This window comes from Leucoraja erinacea, chromosome 19 (genome assembly GCF_028641065.1).
Source record: "Leucoraja erinacea ecotype New England chromosome 19, Leri_hhj_1, whole genome shotgun sequence".
NCBI lineage: Eukaryota > Metazoa > Chordata > Chondrichthyes > Rajiformes > Rajidae > Leucoraja > Leucoraja erinaceus.
In genome coordinates, this window is record NC_073395.1 from 27,817,963 (window position 1) to 27,839,484 (window position 21,522).

The 21,522-nt window shown below is 39.1% G+C and overlaps 1 protein-coding gene across 5 annotated transcripts in view; it reads left to right on the forward strand.

The window, feature by feature from the left end:
- Positions 1 to 21,159, forward strand: part of rab3ip (RAB3A interacting protein (rabin3)) — a 37,199-nt gene extending 16,040 nt beyond the window's left edge. The window contains exons 2-11 of one of the 5 annotated variants that reach the window (XM_055650717.1): positions 2,771 to 3,038; positions 6,275 to 6,530; positions 7,683 to 7,778; positions 11,061 to 11,138; positions 11,387 to 11,587; positions 12,424 to 12,552; positions 13,382 to 13,494; positions 15,802 to 15,901; positions 16,026 to 16,092; positions 20,239 to 21,159. In XM_055650717.1, coding sequence (XP_055506692.1) covers positions 2,771 to 3,038; positions 6,275 to 6,530; positions 7,683 to 7,778; positions 11,061 to 11,138; positions 11,387 to 11,587; positions 12,424 to 12,552; positions 13,382 to 13,494; positions 15,802 to 15,901; positions 16,026 to 16,092; positions 20,239 to 20,321 — 1,391 coding nt within the window. In that variant the 3' untranslated portion in view covers positions 20,322 to 21,159. Of the gene's footprint in view, positions 1 to 2,770; positions 3,039 to 6,274; positions 6,531 to 7,682; positions 7,779 to 11,060; positions 11,139 to 11,386; positions 11,588 to 12,423; positions 12,553 to 13,381; positions 13,495 to 15,801; positions 15,902 to 16,025; positions 16,093 to 20,238 lie in introns of those variants that run through there. The other 4 variants (XM_055650719.1, XM_055650718.1, XM_055650721.1 and 1 more) reach the window with 4 other exon arrangements.
- Positions 21,160 to 21,522: the final 363 nt, after the last annotated feature.

The window sequence follows — 21,522 nt, forward strand, 5'->3', positions numbered from 1 at the left end:
ATATATTGCAGTAAACCCCCCTGCTAATTTTGAACTCTGACTTTTATTTGTGGGGACCAAAAGGCCTCTGTTTAATGACCCATTTGAACTGATACAACATTTTGGTGCCAAGCTAGATTGTGCATTGATATTTTAAAGTATGATTTGGAGCTGGAGCGCTCTTAACTAAACCAAGTTTCTGTCCCCTATACATATTAAGTAGGATGTTGGGAATGTTGTCTTTGGACAAAAATATTATGATTTAGTGCCTGTCTAATTCTAGCTCTTAGTAATATTCCACCTGAAGGAGCAATGTTCATCTTCTTACTGTCCAGCTCATTTAGTCCATTACTGCAGAGGTGGTATTAAATACAAATTAATTAAAACTAACTAAAATGTTTGTAATAGTTGAACTAATTTTAACAATTTGTTACCAACTATGCACAGTTTGTTTTGTACCCTATTTCTCTTGCGTTAATTTTGAGGAATTTAGTGTGTCATCTGTCATTTGCATTATAGCTCTGTTATATGCTGTAACTCTCTTGTGTATCTCAAAATTCCATGATGTGTTTGTATCTCATTGGCTTTCACAATAAAGAGCAAAACAAAATGACGGAGGGAAGTTATTGTTAATAGCATTCACGCAAAATTGAGACGGCTTGCATTTTCATGTGTAACTGAAAAATATTTTAGTCTTAAAGCTACTTTAACTAAAAAATAAATTGGAATTTTAGAGTGGCCATATTGTCTTTCAGTAAAACAAGTGTTGGATAATTGCAGAATACAGGCCTTGCTCAGTAGCTACCATAACTATTTATAGTTGAGGATAATCCATTAATCAGAGCAGTGACTAATCCCTATTTTTGCTACTGTTCAATAAGCAAGTTTGTTTGTATACTTGCAGCTTTTATTCTTGGAAATGGTAAATATGGACCTGGAATTCCAGTAAGATGTTTAATTTAGTAAAGCAAGGGTCGCTAAATTGCACTGGTGATTTTTGTTTTGTTATGATTGCAGACATTGATGTTATTTGCTCTTGGTTCAATTAAATCTTTTATTTTAATATAATGTATTAAATTCCTCATAGTGAAATGCAGTGACCAGGAAACAGCATCCCCATTTTTGGAAAATATTGTTTGCGGAACAAACTACTGGAGAAGCAGAAAATGTGCTGATAATGTTTCTGTTCATATTTATATACAAGCCTGTATAAAGTGGAAACCCATTCTGTTCTCATTGCAGACTTTGTGTGAGATTGATGTTTGCAAGCAGCAAACCTGTGTTAACGATGACAAGCCTATCTAATTATCTTGCACTACTTCTTCCTACCTGGTTTCTTCGGCTGCAATTATATGAATTAAATATTATTGCAGTTTCAGAGGCTGAATGTTGGTTGTTTTAATTTTAACCACTAGTACCCCGTTTACAATGAACAGGTGTTTAAAAAGATACTTTCTAATGTATCTCAGAACATGAGCTAAATTTGAAGGTCTATTATTTAGACATGGAGGTACCTGTATTATAAAGCCATTTTTTTGATTAAAAATATTTTTTAACCAGCTTTAAAGATCTCTGAAACTCTATGTGTAACAAAATTCCCGTTGTTTTGGTTTCCTCCCTGATCCCAAAAACATGCAGATTGGTTGGCTAAATGGCCAATATAAATTGCCCTTGTGTTATTGGTGAGTGATAGAATCTGGAGGAGTTGATTAGAATATGGAGAGAATGAATAAATGGGGTTTCTGTCGGTTTAATGCAAATTGGTAGATAATGGTTGGTGTCGGCCAGAAAGCCTGTTTCTATAGGATATGACTTTCTAAAACCAGCGGGAGCTGTTTCTAAATTCATGAATGTGATTTTTTTTTTTTTCCCCCCCTGATGCTTGTTTTTAATTTAATTGTATTTCACTTATGTAATAAGTGCAATGCTCAGACCTATGTTGTGCACTCTCAATCTTCTGTTTTGCTCGATCGTACTTGAGTTTGAATTGTATTTATAGTATATCTGATTTGTTTGATTATCATGCAAAACTGTACCTCTACAAATTATAACAATAAACATAAACCAAAAAAATGTAAGAAATTTAAAGCAACATTTATAAATAAAAGTTGTTAATTGTGCTTTTTCAAAATGAATTTGCAAAATTAGGTAGTCCTATCTATTAGGATGTAATAATTCTATGTGGGGGTGGAGGTAGGGTGAGAAACTTCATAAATATCTTTGTGTAGTTCAGTTGCTGAACGGTCTACATTGCCAACATTGTTAATTTGCCCATGGTCTTCTCTATCAGGGCAACATGCACACAAACCACCAGTGTATCAAATTTAATTTCTGTCTTGTGCGGGTAAGATCTGCTGGCAAATTTAGAAAAGCTGATCTAAATACTAGTAATAACAACAATAAGATTGCCATATACCAATCTGAAGGTTAAATAAAGTGTCCAAGTCATTAAGCTCTGTTATTAGAAGGAACTGCAGTTGCTGGAAAAATCGAAGGTAGACAAAATTGCTGGAGAAACGCAGCAGGTGAGGCAGCAACTATGGAGCGAAGGAATAGGTGACGTTTTGGGTCAAGACCCTCCTTCAGACTGATCAGAGTTTCTCCAGAATTTTTGTCTACCAAGCTCTGTTATTATGCTATTTTTGCTTGGATCACTTACAACTTGTTTAGAATTTGTTTTCCTGATTTGGCAAGTTTACTCTTGTTTGTACAAATTAGACCAAACTGAGATTAACTGGATTCTGCGGGCATTTTTAAAAATGTTCATATTTTCCTTTTTAAATTCACACAGCTTTATATAATGAACCTACTGCTATGGCCAGCAACACTCTTGAAGGCTTCCATGAAGTGAATTTAGCATCGCCTGCTTCTCCTGACCATACAGAACTGTCTCAATCAGAGACTAATGAAGCTGCTGCCTCAGGAATTCTTTATCATCCTCATTCATTGGTGAGCTCAAGCCCCGTTCAGCCCTGTACGCTGATTACTGCAGACCTTCCTACCCAGCCGATTTATCCTTCTTCTCAGAACCTCAGCAGTGGAGAGTCGAGAAATGTCAGGTACATTTATCTGCTGTGTTTAATTGCTAGCTTTAGCTACACTCCTAAACTATTTTTAATCAGTAGAATAATTATACATGCTCGATGTATACATTATGTTTAGATGGATTAAATGTAACAGCTTTGAAATTTTAAATGTTTTATTTGCAATTTTGGAGCATGGCCTTTCTTTTCAGTTTCCATCCCGGACAGTTATTTAGCTTTAATGCAAGTTATCACCTGCAAATTATAATATCTTTGCACTACTGACTCAAAAATAACAAGAAATATAACTACGTGGGCCATTTAGCCCTAGCATTCCTGTCCACAGTAGATCTATGAGGTCATTTCCTTGTACAACCATTTATTTGAGCTTTCCCCTCCCCTCGCCTCACTAATTCCAGATATCAATCTAGTGAAACTTTTTTGCACTCCCTCTGCACAAGTATATCCTCCCTTAAGAAGGGAGACCAGATCCTACATTCCAGGTCTAACTGCCAAGACCCCACATATTTATGGTAATGCATCTTTTATACACACTCAATCCTCATAAAGTGAAAGCTTTCATAATGCTTTCTAATTGTCTGCAATCTCTGCATGTTAATTGATTATAGTGTACATGGGTGTCTGTGCTCTGAGCTCTTGCATTTTACACTCTCACTATTTAAAAAATACTTTTTCTATCATTATGGATATCTTTATATTTTTCTCTTCTATTTTCCATTTCCTTGTAATTTGCTTATCCTTTCCATGGAGGATAAGCCCCTCTGTATCTTCCTCAAACTTGCATTAACACTGAGCATTGTATGAAGCTTTTATCATAATTGATAGCATTTAGAAAGCTCTAATAAGTGATCTTAAATTAAAGTGGAAATGAAGTAGGTGGTCCATATCGAGTTTCATAGTGGTCACTACGACTGTTGTCTGCATTACAAGCCAGGGAGCAAAAATGAGCAGATTTTCCTCTCCAGGTTATTGACATAAACCACTACTGAAAATCTCTTACAAGATATCTTTACAATTTTATTTTTTTGACAAAGAGACAGCCACGTGATGCATAAATGAGGGCACATTTGTTTGGATAGATATTGTGTAAATAACAGCGCCTTCAGCGGAAGAAGGAAGTTTGGTAGCAATAATGTATATTGAATAATTAATAGATATGACTGAGAAATCAATCATTGCAGTAATCTTTAATCTTAAAGATAACGTGCACATACATCCCATGATGGTTTTAACCCACAAGATATTTGCTTTGATTATATTTGTTTTTCCTAACTTAAGATGCAAAGCTTGTTCCATACCCCCACCACCCTTTGTGTGAAAAAGTTACCTTTCCGATTCCTATTAAATCTTTTCCCCTTCTGATGAGGTGAACAGGTACTTTGGATCTGTCTTCACTAAGGAGGACACAAACAATCTTCCTGATATAGCAGTGGCCAGAGGGTCTGGGGTGACAGAGGAACTGAAGGAAATCCACATTGGGCAGGAAATGGTGTTGGATAGACTGATGGGACTGAAGGCTGATAAATCCCTAAGGCCTGATGGTCTGCATCCCAGGGTACTTAAGGAAGTGGCTCTGGAAATTGTGGATGCACTGGTGATAATTTCCCAATGTTCTATATACTCAGGATCAGTTCCTGTGGATTGGAGGGTAGCTAATGTTATCCCACTTTTTAAGAAAGGCAGGAGGGAGACAGTGAATTATAGACCAGTCAGCCTGACATCGGTGGTGGGGAAGATGCTGGAGTCAATTATAAAAGATGAGATAGCTGAACATTTGGATAGCAGTACAGGATCACTCCGAGTCAGCATGGATTTACGAAGGGGAAATCATGCTTGACAAATCTTCTGGATTTTTTTGAAGATGTAACTAGGAAAATGGACATGGGAGAGCCAGTGGATGTAGTGTACCTGGACTTTCAGAAAGCATTTGATAAGGTCCCACATAGGAGATTAGTGGGCAAATGGGGGTATTGGGGGTAGAGTGCTGACACGGATAGAGAAGTGGTTGGCAGACAGAACCAACGTAGTAGGGATTAACAGGTCCATTTCAGAATGGCAGGCAGTAACTAGTGGGGTACCGCAAGGCTCGGTGCTGGGACTGCAGCTATTTACAATATACATCAATGATTTGGATGAAGGGATTCAAAGTAACATTAGCAAATTTGCAGATCATACAAAGCTGGGTGGCAGTGTGAACTGTGAGGGGGATGCTATGAGAATGCAGGGTGACTTGGACAGGTTGGAGGAGTGGGCAGATGCATGGCAGATGAAGTTTAATGCGGATAAATGTGAGATTATCCACTTTGGTAGCAAAAACAGGATTACTATCTAAATGTCGTCAAGTTAGGAAAAGGGGAAGCACAACAGGATCTGGGGGTCCTTGTACATCAGTCTATGAAAGTAAGCATGCAGGTACAGCAGGCAGTGAAGAAAGCGAATGGCATGTTAGCCTTTATAACAAGAGGAATCAAATATAGGAGCAAAGAGGTCCTTCTGCAGTTGTACAGAGCCCTAGTGAGTATTGTGTGCAGTTTTGGGCCCCTAATTTGAGGAAGGACGTTCTTGCAATTGAGGGAGTGCAGCGTAGGTTTACATGGTTAATTCCCGGGATGGCGGGTCTGTCATATGCTGAGAGAATGGAGCAGCTGGGCTTGTACACTCGAGTTTAGAAGGATGAGAGGGCATCTCAGATTCAGATTCAGACATAAGATTATTAAGGAAATGCATCTCATTGAAACATAAGATTGTTAAGGGCTTGGACATGCTAGAGGCAGGAAACTTGTTCCCAATGTTGGGGGAGTCCAGAACCAGGGGCCACAGTTTATGAATAATGAGTAAGCCATTTAGAATGGAGACGAAGAAGCACTTTTTCTCACAGAGAGTGGTGAGTCTGTGGAATTCTCTGCCTCAGAGGGCAGTGGAGGCATATTCTCTGGATGCTTTCAAGAGAGAGCTAGATGGGGCTCTTAAAAATAGCGGAGTATGTGGGGATATGGGGAGAAAGCAGGAACGAGGTACTGATTGGGGATGATCAGCCATGATCACATTGAATGGCGGTGCTGGCTCGAAGAGCCGAATGGCCTACTCCTGCACCTATTGTCTATTCTCCGTGAACCTATGTTCCCTGGTCCTTGATTCCCCTACTCTGGGCAAGAGTGTGCATCTATTGATTTATTCCTTTAAAGTATAGGTGTTTTGCAGATTATTTAATATGATACTGTAAATAGCTGTCATCTTTCACATGTTTCCAGCAATATATTTTCAATGCCGTGTGCTACCTCTGGAAGTGTACATAATTCACCAAAACAACTGACAAGTGATGTTGGCAACCATCGTGCAGAAGTGGAATTTTTACAAGGTGTACTAGCAAATGATGTTCAAGAAGGCGCCGAGGATGCCTTTGAACAAAGTACAGACAGCCTATCTCATTTGAGAAGCCCATTTGTACAAGAAGTGAGGGAGAAAGGCTATGAAAGACTGAAAGAAGAACTTGCTAAGGCTCAGAGGGTAATTTGTCTTCTATTGTTGCACGTATGGATTATGGTCTATTTAAAATCTGTTTAAGGATTACAATATTTCATTTTAGAGCAACTAATTTAAATTGAACTGTTTAGTTTAGTTTAGAGATACAGTACGGAAACAGGCCCTTCAGCCCATTGATTCCATACTGACCAGCGATTATCCATACACTAGTTCTATCCTGTACACTAGGGACAATTTACAGAAGCCAATGAACCAACAAAACATCACGTCTTTGGGAAGATACCGGAGCACCCAGAGAAAACCCACGTGGTCACAGGGAGAACGTACAAATTCCACACAGATAGCACCCGCAGTCAGGATCAAACTCAGGTTTCTGATGCCTAAGGCCGCAACTCTACCGCTGTACCACGTTTTGTTGATAATCATTTCTTGCTTTGGCACAATGTAGTGTGGCTGAACAAATGGGAAATCTAATTCATTTAAATTTCAGTTATATATTTTGTGACAGAGCTATTGTAAAACAGATACAGCAGATGCTAGAAATCTCAAATAAAGCAGTGCCAGATCGGTGAAAAGAAAATCAATTGGTTCTTTTGCCAAAAAATTGAAAATATTGGTGACCAAAACCAAACAGCAAAAGGGATGGTTTGGGATGGAATGACACGCGAGAGAGATTAGATGAGGAAAGGGGTGATGGTGCATATCAAAAGTGGGTGTCAAGGAAAGAGTGTCTGTAAAAGAGATACTAATAGGAGAAATAGGAAATTTTAAATAATCACACCGTCATACAATTTTACTGATTACAAAATGTTGAAGTTATGCAATTTAAAAGTGGATTCATACTTCAAACTCCTAAATGCACCAGGGAGAGGCATGCAAAGCCTAGTATGAGAGACAATTACCTTGAACATAGTTTAAATATACTTCAGGATAAGTCGCCTTAACTATGCTGATAAAATAGAGGAGGTATATTTATCCCTCTTGCGTTTTTAGTAAAATGGTAAGCAACTCTCTTTCTCAGCCAGTAAGCCTGCATCTGTAATATTTAATGAGAATACTGTATGAAACTGTTTAACTGAAAACCCTTAGCCAAACATTTAAACCCTTAAAGTTTTTTGTGGAAAATCACTTGTCATATTCTTAATTTGAATAATTTGGATAATTTCTGTGCAACAGGAACTGAAACTAAAAGATGAAGAATGTGAGCGCTTATCCAAAGTTAGAGACCAACTGGGTCAAGAACTTGAAGAGCTCACAGCTAGTTTATTTGAGGTTTGTATGTGCTGGATTTGAATTTGACTATGTTAAATTCAATTTGATTATTGTTCTAAAAACCCCACCTTTGTGCAGGATCTGATCAAGTTGTTTGTTAGATGTTTTTCCATTTCTAGAGTTGATATGAACAAATTTGTTTTTGAGTCAGGGCAGTTTTCTGGAACAAAAAGCTCTGGAATTGACAGGGAAACTGCCATTTTTAGGTGTGTGATAATTTTCATTTTCTTCTCATAGCCACACAATACTGTGGTGACTTTTGCAAGATGGATCCTACTATTTGTATTATTTTTTTTTCAGTAAGTTATTTATTCTCTTATTCCTTTTGTGTAGTTTTGCCCATTATGAACCTACTATGTCCTATGCTATCTGAATCATAAACTGACAGAGGTAATTAAATTTTTTCCTGCAGTTAATTTTAAAGTTCATGGTCTGTATCTTCTCTTAATTTAGTGGATTACAACAAATGTATAGTTGCTCGTGTGTGTCGCTCCTTTTCATTGGATCTTCCGTTTTACTGCACCAGATAGATGAATCTATCTCTGTGGTTTTTATCTATTATACACAAAATGCTACATTTCCTCAGAGTGGCACTTTTCTATATACCTATTATTTGTTTAAAACATAAACTGTTACTTTATCCCTATTACATTTTTAAACTAGATCTCTATAATATCAATAGTATTATTTGACTTCCTCCCCAGCAGGGACATCAGAGTTTTCTGTTATATCTCTGACTCTTTACATTCTGTGTGAGATTCTGATGTCTGGCAAGCTGGTCTCCTTTTGAGAAGTACTTGCACCTGATTGGTTACGTAAGCTGACATTGGGGAGACACAGTGTCATTTGAGACTACTGTGCACAGCTGCAAAACAGATTCACATTTCAGCAATAATAAGTGTACTTAACGATTAATCTCTTCAGTGTTTTTCCGTTGTATAACCCTTTGCTACATGTTGTTTTTAAAAAAATGAAAGGTGCAAAATGTTGTTTTGGGGATGGGGGGAGACCTTGTTAAAACTTACTGAATAGTGAAAGGCCTGGACAGAGGGAACGCAGAGAGAATGCTCTCACTAATAGGAGAGTCTAGGACCAGAGACTATAGCCTTGGGATAAAAGGACGTACCTTTAGAAAGACGATGAGGGTGGTGAATCTGTAGAATTAATTGCCACTAATTACTGTTGCAAAGGAACTACAGTGCATTCAGAAAGTATTCAGACCCCTTCACCTTTTCCACATTTTGTTACGTTATAGCCTTATTCTAAAATTTATTAAATTCTTTTTTTTAATCATCAATCTACAGACAATACTCCATAATAAAAAAAGTGAAAACAGGTGTTTAGAAATTTTTGCAAAGTAATTAAAAAGAAATATCACATTTACATAAGTATTCAGGCCCTTTACTCAGCACTTTGAGGCAGCGATTACAGCCTCAAGTCTTCTTGGTTATGACGTTACAAGCTTGGCACACCTGTATTTGGGTAATTTCTCCCGTTCTCCTCTGCAGATCCTCTCAAGCTCTGTCAGGTTGGATAGGGAGCGTCGATGCACAGCTATTTTCAGGTCCCTCCAGAGATGTTCAATCGGGTTCAAGTCCAGTCTCTGGCTGGGCCACTCAAGGACATTCACAGACTTGTCACAAAGCCACTCCTGCGTAGTCTTGGCTGTGTGCTTAGGGTCGTTGTCTTGGGAGGTGAACCTCCGCCCCAGTCTGAGGTCCAGAATGTTCTGGAGCAGGTTTTCATCAAGGATCTCTCTGTACTTTGCTCCGTTCATCTTCTCCTCGATCCTGACTCGTCTCTCAGTTCCTGCCGCTGAAAAACATCACCACGGCATGATGCTGCCACCACCATACTTCACCATAGGTATGGTATTGGCCAGGTGATGAGCGGTGCCTGGTTTCCTCCAGACGTGACGCTTGGCATTCAGGCCAAAGAGTTCAATCTTGGTTTCATCAGACCAGAGAATCTTGTTTCTCATGCCTTTTGGCAAACTCCAAGCAGGCTCTCATGTGCTTTTACTGAGGATTGGCTTCCATCTGGCAACTCTACCATAAAGGCCTGATTGGTGGAGTGCTGCAGATATAGTTGTCCTTCTGAAAGGTTCTCCCATCTTCACAGAGGGACTCTGGAGCTCTGTCAGAGTGACCATTGGGTTCTTGGTCACCTCCCTGACCAATAGACAATAGGTGCAGGAGTAGGCCATTCGGCCAATTCTATGTGATCCTGGCTGATCACCAAGGCCCTTCTCCCCAGATTGCACAGTTTGGCTGGGCGGCCAGCTCTATGAAGAGTCCTGGTGGTTCCAAAGTTCTTCTATTTAAGAATGACGGGGGCTACTGTGCTCTTCGAAACCTGTAATGCTGCAGAAATTGTTTTATACCCTCCCCAGATCTGTGTCTCGACACAATCCTGTCTCGGAGGTATGGACAATTCCTTTGTCTTCGTGGCTTGGTTTTTGCTCTGACTTGCATTGTCAACTGTGGGACCTTATATAGACAGGTGTGTGCCTTTCCAAATCATGTCCAATCAATTTAATTTACCACTGGTGGACTCCAAGTTGTAGAAACATCTAAAAGATAATCAATGGAAACGGGATGAACCTAAGCTCAATTTTGAGTGTCACAGCAAAAGGTCTGAATACTTATGTAAATGTGATATTTCAGTTATTTATTTTTAATTCCTTTGCGAAAATTTCTAAACACCTGTTTTTGCTGCTTCATTCTGGAGTATTGTGTGTGGATTGATGATTTAAAAAAAAAGAATTAAATCAATTTTAAAATAAGGCTGTGACATGACAAAATGTGGACAAATCTAGGTGTCTGAATGTTTTATGAATGCACAGTATATTCTACATCCAATCATGGTCGGTTTGATGCTGATCCTGGCTTTCTGAAATGAAAAGTATTCCATTCTCTCTCACTAACTTTCTTCACCTCGTTTCCAAATCACAAAAACATCATGGAACAGCACAGGAACAGGTCCTTTGACCCACAATGTTTGTGCTGAGCATGATGCCAAGACAACCGATATCTGCTTGTAAATGATCCATATCCCTCTATTCCTTATATATCCATGTGCCTATCTGATTGTCTCTTAAACGGCATTGTCGCATCTGCCTCCACCACCACCTGGTAATGCGTTGTAGACACCCACCATCCTCTGTGTTTAAAAAAAACTTGCCCTACACATCTCCTTTAAACTTTGCCTCAATCACCTATGGAAAGTCCACCAGTTACGAAGCTAATGAGTTTAAATCATCACTCTTTCCTTTCTTTCAAGGAAGCTCATAAAATGGTACGGGAAGCAAATGTCAAACAAGCAGCAGCTGAGAAACAGTTAAAAGAAGCTCATGGCAAGGTAAATGCGAGAACATTTTTTTCCAATAAAAACTGCATAGAACCACTTTCATTGGGTGCACCTTAAAACATTTAGTTTGAAAATCTCAGCAATGCTGTAATTCCACATCACTTTTCAAAACCTTTGTTTTTCAGATGTAGATTAGCATATTGTTTTTACTCTGCATTTTTTAACCTTGTGTTTTGTTGAAGTAAACTAATTAAACTTACTAATTTTAATTATGTGGCAAAACTATTTTGCTTTAAAAGATTGATGTGCTACAAGCTGAAGTAGCAGCATTGAAAACACTAGTCCAGACTTCTTCACCAACATCACCCATGAAGGAGCTTCAATTGAATGCAAAACCTCATTTTAAAAAGGGACATGCTCGAAATAAAAGTACAAGTGCCATGGCAAGCAACAGCCAAGAGATGAATGTGATACAACCTATTGCAAGAGATTGCAAAGAAGTAAGTTTTATTAAGGAGTTTCACTGTTACATTGTGTATAATCTAATCCATTTGTAGTTCTTAGATAAACACACCAGTGCTCGAATCGTGGTCAATATTATTTTTCATTTTGGGCATCATTCCTCTTCATTTCTGGTGACATGGTTGACTGTGCCATCGTCCTGCATCATCCATCTGTGTCTGAACAGAGCTTCCCTCACCTGATTACATAGTTGCTTGTGGGGAATGAACAATGAAGTTTCTGGTGCTTTGCAATTAGAAAGAAAACACTGAAAATTATGCAGTGCTTTTTGTTTCATTAAGACACCAGTGGTCAGGGTTAGGGTTTGATTTTTATCAAATGATGCCACCTGATAGTGGAGACGTGTTCTCATTTATTGTCATTATTGAAAACCTATATCTGAACATCTCCCTCAAAGCTTGGATCGTAGTATAGATAGCAAAATCATGACCACAGCTTGATCCTGGAACACATCTGAATGGACTTTGTGCAATTCATAGAATCAAGGCTGACATTCTTCACAAAAGTAAAGTCACTTGTATTGCCACGCCAGTTGTGAAAGGTGCTTTTCTGGTTTGGCAGAGTGGAGAGATTTTGTGTACTAATTTATTTTGGTAAACCTGTCATTCTATCAGAATAAATACATTCTGTACAACCTTAAAAAAAATCCGGAATAGTATTGGTAGTAAATTTAAGAGTTAATGGTAAATTCAAATTATCACGCAATTTGCTAAAATGCGGGCACTTTCAGCAATTATTTTTGAAATTTCCAAAGTTAGATATGATTAGTTTATCTTTGGCCTTACTTACAACTTATTTTGTAACTTTGCAAAAGGTTGATTTGCTTCTGTTTGGTGAATTTAAAGCATGGAAAGAAGAACCAACAATCGATAAAACCTGCTGTTTTTTAGACAGAATATATAAAGAAGATATATATCCTTGTTTGACCTTTTCAAAAAATGAGGTAAGAAACTCAACCATATAACTGAAAGTGACTCAATGTTAGTAATACTTGCTAATCAGGGTATGGAAATACACTACTAGACTGTAAGAAAATAATTTCACTGCGTTTGCACCATACATGTGACAATAAAAGTACAATTGAATGCTATGAATTGGGTTGAATAGTTAGTTCTTTAAAGTTGACTTCATGTTTGCTTATGTTAATAAGGAAAAGTTAGAGCAGAAACTTTGGTTGAATCATGTGGGCATTCAGCATCTCCCTGCTCAGTAAATCCCTGAATATTGTAGTCCAGGATGAGCTGAGTAACAGATGGAGGTACATCTGTCCATCCACTTTATCACTGGACTCCACCAATGGAGCCCAGACATGCTGTGCTTTCCAGCCATTACATCTTTTTGATTTGTATGATTGAAAGTATCCTGCGGAATTTCCAGCATGACACATTTCCATCTTGATATTGTCAACTGCATTCTGCTCTTGAAACAATTTTAATAATGCATTGTTCTAGGCCACTGTCTTTGTGGGAAAAGTGTAAGCCATTGATCATTTTGAGCACATTCTACACTTGTGTCTGATCTGTACCGTGCTCATTTCTCTTGATACTCCAGCAGAAATCTGTGCATCTCAATCTTAGAGCTTTCAAATGATGGTTCACAGACTTCTCAGAGGGTGTTGCAGATCGTTATAAAATCCAGCAACCATCCATTGAGGTGGTTTTGTTTACAATGTATTCCATATAGATATGATTGATGCAAAAACGTAATTAATCGCAGTTAAGTTGGCTGAACACGTTTTTAAGCAATCTTTAAATATTTTTTCCATACTCCAGCTAGCTTCCACAATTCTTGAAGCTGTGGAAGGGAATACTCTAAGCATAGAACCAGTTGTTTTTCAACCTCTCCCTGTTGTGAAAGCTTCTGCAGTGGAATGTGGAGGGCCCAAGTAAGTTTAATAGTTTTAATTATATTGAATGTGTGTAATACACTAATATTTGAACATGAATATATTTCCTGTATCAAATTCTATAGGAACAACGGTATTTACATTTATGATGGAAAATGCAAAAATAAAGTTTTTCTATTTATACTGAAGCTATTAGTATATTTATGGTGCAGCTTCAGTCTTCTATCATAGTATGAATAGTGGAGAAGCCAATGCTTTAAAAGTCATTTCATAAATTAATTGGAGCTTTTTAAAATTTAAAATAAAACAGGAAAGTATGTCAAGGAAATAAAGTCTGAATTGTGTCTGATGCAGTTAACTGAACTGGTCAATAAATACAAATGGTCTTCATTTCCTCTTGCAATAGGACTGTTTAACACAAGTCATAGCATTTTCCCTTGAGTCCAAATGATTTGTAAGGATGGGAATTATATGGAGCTGCATCTAATCGAGTTAGATAGAGCTCTAGGGGCTAGTTGAATCAAGGGATATAGGGAGAAGGCAGGCACAATCAGCCATGATCACAATGAATGGTGGTGCTGGCTCAAAGGGCCGAATGGCCTATTTTCTATGTCCTCAAGACTATCTTTCCTTCAACCTTCATCACAATCCTTTTATTGTTTCTGGTTGATGTTCAGGAATTCCCTCAAGGACCTTGTTGGAGAACATTTGGGCCTAGACTGCAATGGTACAAGAATGCAGTCTGTCAGTGCTATTTCATGATAACAAGAGTTGAACAATTAATATTTGTTTTGACAGCAGAATTCATATCTCAAGAATAAATGTAAAAATATGTTAAATTGTTTTCGGCATCCAGTATCAGCCCTATTGGTACACTTGTACACATGCTTTACTCGTTCTTCCAATTGGATATTTTTTGGAAATATTCCCGTTTTAATTATGTGGTATTCTTTAAGTTTCTATGCATGAACGTGTAGGTAATTCTGTTCAATTAAATACACATGCCACAGAATGAGCAACTTTTAAGCATTAATTATATTTACGGGTGCCGCCTCATTTGTATAGTGGAAGAGAACTAAAATAATGTTGGTATAATGTGAAGCCATTTTCTATCTATAGGGCTTGAGCCCCTTCTCTGCTAGCATCAGTGGCCCAGTGGTAGAGTTGCTGCCTTACCGCTCCAGTGACCCGGATTTGATCCCGACTGCGGGTGCTGTCTGTACAGAGTTTGTATGTTCTCCCTGTGATGCCATGGGTTTTCTATGGGTGCTCCGGTTTCCTCCCACAGTCCAAAGATGTACAGGTTTGTAGGTTAATTGGCATCGGTAAAATTGAAAATAATTCCTACTGTGTCAAATGGCGCTAGTGTATGGGGTGATTACTGGTTGGCGTGGACTTTGGTGGGCGTTGTATCTCTAAAGTCTAAATCAAGAAGATTTTTATTCTGCCATACAAAGTGAGGAAGTGTTTGTTGCTGTTTCTCATTGTATAAAATCTATGGCTACAAGTTGGCCAAGCCCATTTCTTAGCTTTAAATTGTTGCAGGAAGTAAAGATTGAGGAAATATAAATGAAAAATATTTAGTAGAATTAAAGTATCTTCAACACCATCTTCTGAGAGAATGAGGTGTTACACTTAAATTATTGTTTTCAAGGCTGGAGATTGTTGGCAGAATTATGATTAAGCTATGAAATTGAGCTTTTAGGAACTTACCAACACCCCAAAAAGAAAATTGCATCAGCCCTAACTTGCACTTGCTTGGGTGCTAATTTGGTGAACAAATATCCTAATGTATTCATTTAATTACTAAGACCATAATTGGATTTTGCAACTGTGTATCATGTGGATGAGTAAGGAATTTCAGTTAACTTCTAATAGATTTGTGTTTGGTATGTGTATATTGATGTTGCTGTCCATTTTATCTTTTAGAGTGGGTGCTGTTAGTCTCACTAAAGCTTGATCTGCTAATTTTGTACACAAGGTAGTTGATATCTGGTAAATAATGTTATTCATTAATGGTGTTAATAAAATGCTTCAAGATGGTGATTTTTCAGAAGAAAAACAGGTAGTTAAACAAAAGTTTCCAGTTGTTTGGACCATGCGAAAGTGGTCCAATATCCGACTGTTTCTAAGTTGGACTACCCCAGACCTAAAGCTTGTGTATGTTGGCGCTACCTTGAAATTCGGCAGTTTTGGTATGATATTTAAATTTGCGTTCATCTATTCTTGGAATTTTGACACAATTGTGCCTGTTCCTAACATTCATGACTACAGATAAGCTTATTTGACAAAGGAATATAATTTTAAAAAGTGCATTTCTCTAATTGGTTTTCTATTTCTGTTCAGGAAGTGTGCACTGAGTGGTCAAACTAAAACTTGTAAGCACCGAATTAAGTTGGGAGATTCCAGTAGCTACTACTATGTTTCACCATTTTGTAGATATAGGGTATGTATGTTACACGTTTAAAAATATAAGTAATTGTTCTTTCTAGTATTTTCTGATGAGCAGCTAATAAATTATTCTTTTTATTTGAGAGCAAGATATTAGTGTTTTTTTTGTCTTTTTTTAGATTATGTCTGTATGTAACTTCTTCACTTACATTCGATATATTCAGCAGGGTCTAGTTAAACAACAAGGTGAGTACTTATTTGAAAATTGAAAATGCTATTTTGATGGTAATTAAGGAAACATTGTCATTTGTGATTTTGCAATAAAACTGATTAAAGACAAATTATGCCTTCCTACATTTAGCTGAAATCCCAAAACACTGACATGGAATTTCTTTACTTGGTTGCAATGACAACTGACATTAGTCTTACTAGTCAGGAACAGAAGAACGTGAGAAGCATAATGAGGTCATTAGCCCCTCGATCCTGCTCCACCATTTCATAAGCTCATTTATCTTGGCACTGCTTTCCTGTACTGATCCATATCTCTGCAGGTTTGTAAGTGCTGCCAAGGAGGGTTTAAACTAGATTGGCTGGGGGACATAAGCCATTGTAGTAGTGAGGCAAGTTGGAGGCTTGAAGTTATACAGTAGTCAATAATGGCAAGTTCAGTAGACTGGACAGGCAGAGGCATGTCAGAGATCGAGGAACGATGCTTGGAATAAATTGCATTTATTTCAACGCAAGAGGCTTGATGGGCAATGCAGATGAACTCAGGACATAGGTACATGCAACTGGGATGTTATAACTGTTGCAGAAACCTGGCTACGGGGGGGACAGGACTAGTAGCTTAATTTTCTACGGTACAGGGCTGACTTTACTGAAGGATTGCCCAGTGAGGCTACATGGATGGACCTGAGAAAAATAAGGGATGACATCTTGTTAGGATTGTAGGCCCACAAATATTCAACGGGAATGAGAGGAAAAAATATGCCAGGAGATTGCACACAGTTGCAATAATAATAGGGTTGTCATAATAGGAAATTTCACTTCCCTAGAGACTGGGACGTCATAGTGCCAAGGGCTTGGGTGGGGCGAGATCTGTCAATTGTCTTCAGGAATGTTTCCTCAGGTAATATGTAAAGGCCCCACAAGAGACAGCAAAGGACCTGCTTTTGGTAAATTGGGCAGAGCAAAAGACTTAAGTGTTAAGGGGTGAGCACTTTGAGACCAGTGACCACAGTTCGATTAGGTCTATGGATAAGGACAGGGACGGTCCACAAGTTAAAGTTCTAAGATACACACAAAAAGCTGGAGTAACTCATCGGGACAGGCAGCATCTCTGGAGAGAAGGAATAGGTGACGTTTCTGGTCGAGACCCATCAGTCACCCATTCCTTCTCTCCAGAGATGCTGCCTGTCCTGCTGAGTTACTCCAGCTTTTTGTGTCTATCTTCGGTTTAAATCAGCATCTGCATTTCCTGCCCACACAGTTAAAGTTCTAAATTGTGGCATGACCAATTTTGGTATTAGACAAGAACAGATTTTGCCACTGAAAGGAAAAGGTCAGAAAGTCATATTCAGTGAGCAACTGCCAACAGGAACAGAAGAGCGGGACTTTTAAAAGTCAACAGCCAGTTGTTGAGGCACATTCAGTCTGGGAGCTGAAAGCAGTTAGCATTTAGCAAAGAGACTCAAAGATGATGTGTGGCCTCACTGGAGCCATGGTTCAGGATGTCTTGGAGCTGAATATTCTCAAGGGGAGGGCAGGCAGCTGGAAGCCATAATGCACTTTGGCACAAATTATATTGGTTGCAAAAGGAATGTGGTCCTATAGAGTGAATATAGAGAGCTAGGAAAAGGTTAAGTTGCAGGGTCTCAAGGGTAGTAATCTTCAGATTGCTCCTGGAGCCTTGTGCTGGGGAGGGTAGGCACAGGAAGCTGGGACAGGTGCGTTTGTGACTGAAGAATTGGTGCAGGGAAAGGGATTTCGATTTTTTGGACCATTGAGGCATCTTCTGGGGCAGTGGTGACGTACAAGATGGGTTGGGTTGCACCAGGAGCCGATATCCTGGGTTTGCTAATGCTACATGGGCAGGTTTATACTTGATTGGCAAGGTGAAGGTATCCAATGTAGGAGTGAGGGTATCCAATGTAGGAGTGAGCAGGTGAGAGGCTGGCAGTCGTTACAGTGGGTGATGACAGCAAGTTCGGTGGACAAGATTGGCAGGAGCACAGAAGGGAGTGAGGCAGAACAGTTGGTTTAAGTTGGTTTTATTTCAATGTGAGAGACCCGACAGAGTAAGGTGTATGAGCTCAGGGCGTGAATAAATTGAGGCTCTGGTCAGGAAGCAGAAGTAGACATATGTCGGGTAAAGGCAGCTAGGATCAAGTAAATCCCTGCAAGAATGTAAGGAATCGAGGAGCATACTTAAGAATAAAATCAGGAGGGCAAAAAAGGAGCATGAGATACCATAGAGTGATTCAGCTTGGAAACAGGCCCTTCGGTCCTACTTGCCCGCACTGACCAACATGTCCCAGCTACATTAATCCACCTGCCTGCGTTTGGCCCATATCCCTCCAAACCTGTCCTATTCATGTACCTGTCTAACTGTTTCTTAAACATTGGGATAGTCACTATCTCAATTACCTCCCCTGGCACCTTGGTCCATACACCCACCCCCCTTTGTGTGAAAAGGTTACCCCTCAGATTCCTATTAAATCTTTTCCCCTTCACCTTAAACCTATGTTCTCTCATCCTCGATTCACTTACTCTGGGGGCAACTGGGCAAGAAACACAGCGTTTACCCGAACTATTCCTCTCATAATTTTATACAATTCTATAAGATCACCCCTCATCCTCCTGACTCCAAGGAATAAAATCCCAGTCTTGTTAACCTCTCTCTATATCTCAGACCCTCTAGCCCTAGTCACATCATTGTAAATGTTCTCATTCAAATCACCTAGATATCAATCAATCAATCAATCAATTAGTTTTATTCGTCACATTGCACATAAAGTGCAAGTGAAATGAATTTGTCAGCAGCGGTACAATGATAAAGAACACACAATACACAATAAAAATTTAACACAAACATCCACCACAGCATTCGTCACTGTGGTGGAAGGCACAAAATTTGGCCAGTCCTCCTCCATTTCCCCCCGTGGTCGGGACCAGAGTCCAGAGTCGGTCCAGGATCGGCTCTTCCTCACCGAAGGCCGCGGCTTTAGGTTGGTGTAGGCCGCAGGCCAGCGGTCGAAGATTTAAAGTCCCCGCCGCAGCCAGAAGCACCGCAGACCGCCGGGCCGGCGGTCGAAGCTCCCCTCTAGGGGTGATGGTAAGTCCACACCGGGTCCGCGGTAGAAGTTGGCTGCGGGCCGGCGGTGGAAGCTCCTTCTTCTCCCGGGTCCCCCACGAGGGATCCCGGGCTGCGGACGCCGCGCCAGCTGAAACTCTGCAGACCGCGGCTTCAGGCTGCCGCGGGCCTGCGAAACGGAACGCTCCCCTCCAGCAAGGGCTCGCACGCTCCACGCCGAGAGTCCACGCTACGCCTGCCGCAGAAGCCCCGGGTGCGTCTCCGGGAAAGGCCGCCCGATCCTCGTTGTTAGGTCACGGGGGAGGCGACCTGGAAAAAGTCGCCTCTCCATGGAGGAGGCAACCGAAACGGTTTCCCCCTCACCCCCCCACACCACCCCCCACACAAGAAACACAAAAAACAAAAAAAGTTGAAAAAAAACGGACACGCTGCTGACAGGGCACCGGCTTGCAGCGCCCCCACCGATAAACAATAGTGGGCCCAGCACCAAACCCTGAGGCACACCACTAGTCACAGGCCTCCAGTCTGAGAAGCAACCTTCCATCCATGAAGCCAATTTTCTATTCAGCTATCTCGCCTTGGTTTCCATGCGATCTAACCTTCCAGAGCAGCCTACCTTGCCGAATGCTTTGCTGAAATCTATATTTACAGCTCTGCCATCATCAACCTTTTTGGTCACATCTTCAAAAAAAATATTTGGAGCTTCAAACTAGTTTGATTTGACCTGTTCCTTACCTCTTACTCCTTCCAACTGAAATAATATATTTTGCAATTAAGTGTTCATGCAGTTATATATAATGTATATTAAACGTATTTTAGATGAGTCCATGATGTTAAAATGTCTGAAATAATGTAATTTCTGCAAGGCATCGTTCAGTGAATTTTGTTTTTGGAGTGTATTATATCTCAAAATATGACCGTCATTCTATCTATTGCCTATGTGGAAAAAGGTTTAAAAATCAAATCAATATGTCTTCTGTGAAAATCTAATTGTAGTTAGAATTTTAATCACGAATGCAAGCTCATTAAATCAAGAGTAGTACTGACTAATTATTTTGTTTTTATCATTATTTTTACAGTTGAACAAATGTTTTGGGAAGTGATGCATCTGAGGAAGGAAATGTCACTAGCCAAACTTGGATTTTACAAGGAAGAACTCTAAGATTCAGTCTGGAAAATAAAATGCATGAGCTTTGAGTGATCAACAATGTGGTTTCCAGAACTTCCTAGTCTGAAATATTTATTTTTCTTATAATAGGTGTATCATCTGGTTCTTTTTCCCTAGTGACTTGTACTTAAGTGACAAAAGACGGTTTCCTTTCTTGCAAGTATTTAGTATTGTCATTTTAAGAACTATTTGGAGAATTTGCAACTGTATCAGTGGCACACTATATAAAAGAGGTGGGTGGAATAAGAGCAGCTGAAATAAATATTGAGCTCAGTTAAGCAATTTGTTTGCTGGAGAATTGGATGTTTGTGTATTAGTTGTGTTTTCATACGCTCTATTTCCTTTTTTGGATGTAAATCATTTTTTCCCATTTGAATTTAACATGTATTAATAATGGTTTGAGTTATTCAACTTTTGCATCGTGCACTTTAGTGTTTTCAGAGAGCAAACTTTTTTCAAATCTAGCCAACTGAGACAGTAAAGTGTGAAATCTATTAATTATATATGACTGTAACAATCTAAACATTTCCTAAATGGCAATAAATCTATTCTGGTAAATGTTCTAGATTGCAGCTTTGAATATTACCTGCACATGAAGGTTATATGGGAATATGGATTATTCTGAATCACTAGAAATGAATAATAAGTGAACTTAATGAAATATTTGACCTATTGAGAGAGCATTATTCCTATCTTTTTATACTTCAATAGAATTACAATATGAAAATTCAAAATATCTATCTCATTTCCTTCATCAATGTCATTTAATGTTTCCTGCACATACCACGTTGTCACTAGGATGAGTTTGGGGAATAAATTGTTTTTGACTAGGCACCCTGCAATTTTATTCTAATTAGACAAACATTTTTGTCATTGACGCTTACCAAATGTTTGTCTGCACTAGGTGATTGTGTTTTTGTTATATTCCTGCTCTCCAGAATGTTTCCTGAGGATGCCAGGGAATGGATTTTGACCAGATTTCTTCCAGCCCGCTATGAAACCTTTTATTTGTAAAGAGGGGAAAACAAATACTGCATATGGTTGCCCATAGAAATCATTAGTTTCTTGGGCAAAATAATTCACTTCTTTGTTCAATGTCACTTCCTGTACAACATGCATTTTCAATTGGACTCTTCTGTGAAAACAAGGCCTGCAATTATACAAAAAGAAAATACTGTAGATGCTGGAACTTTAA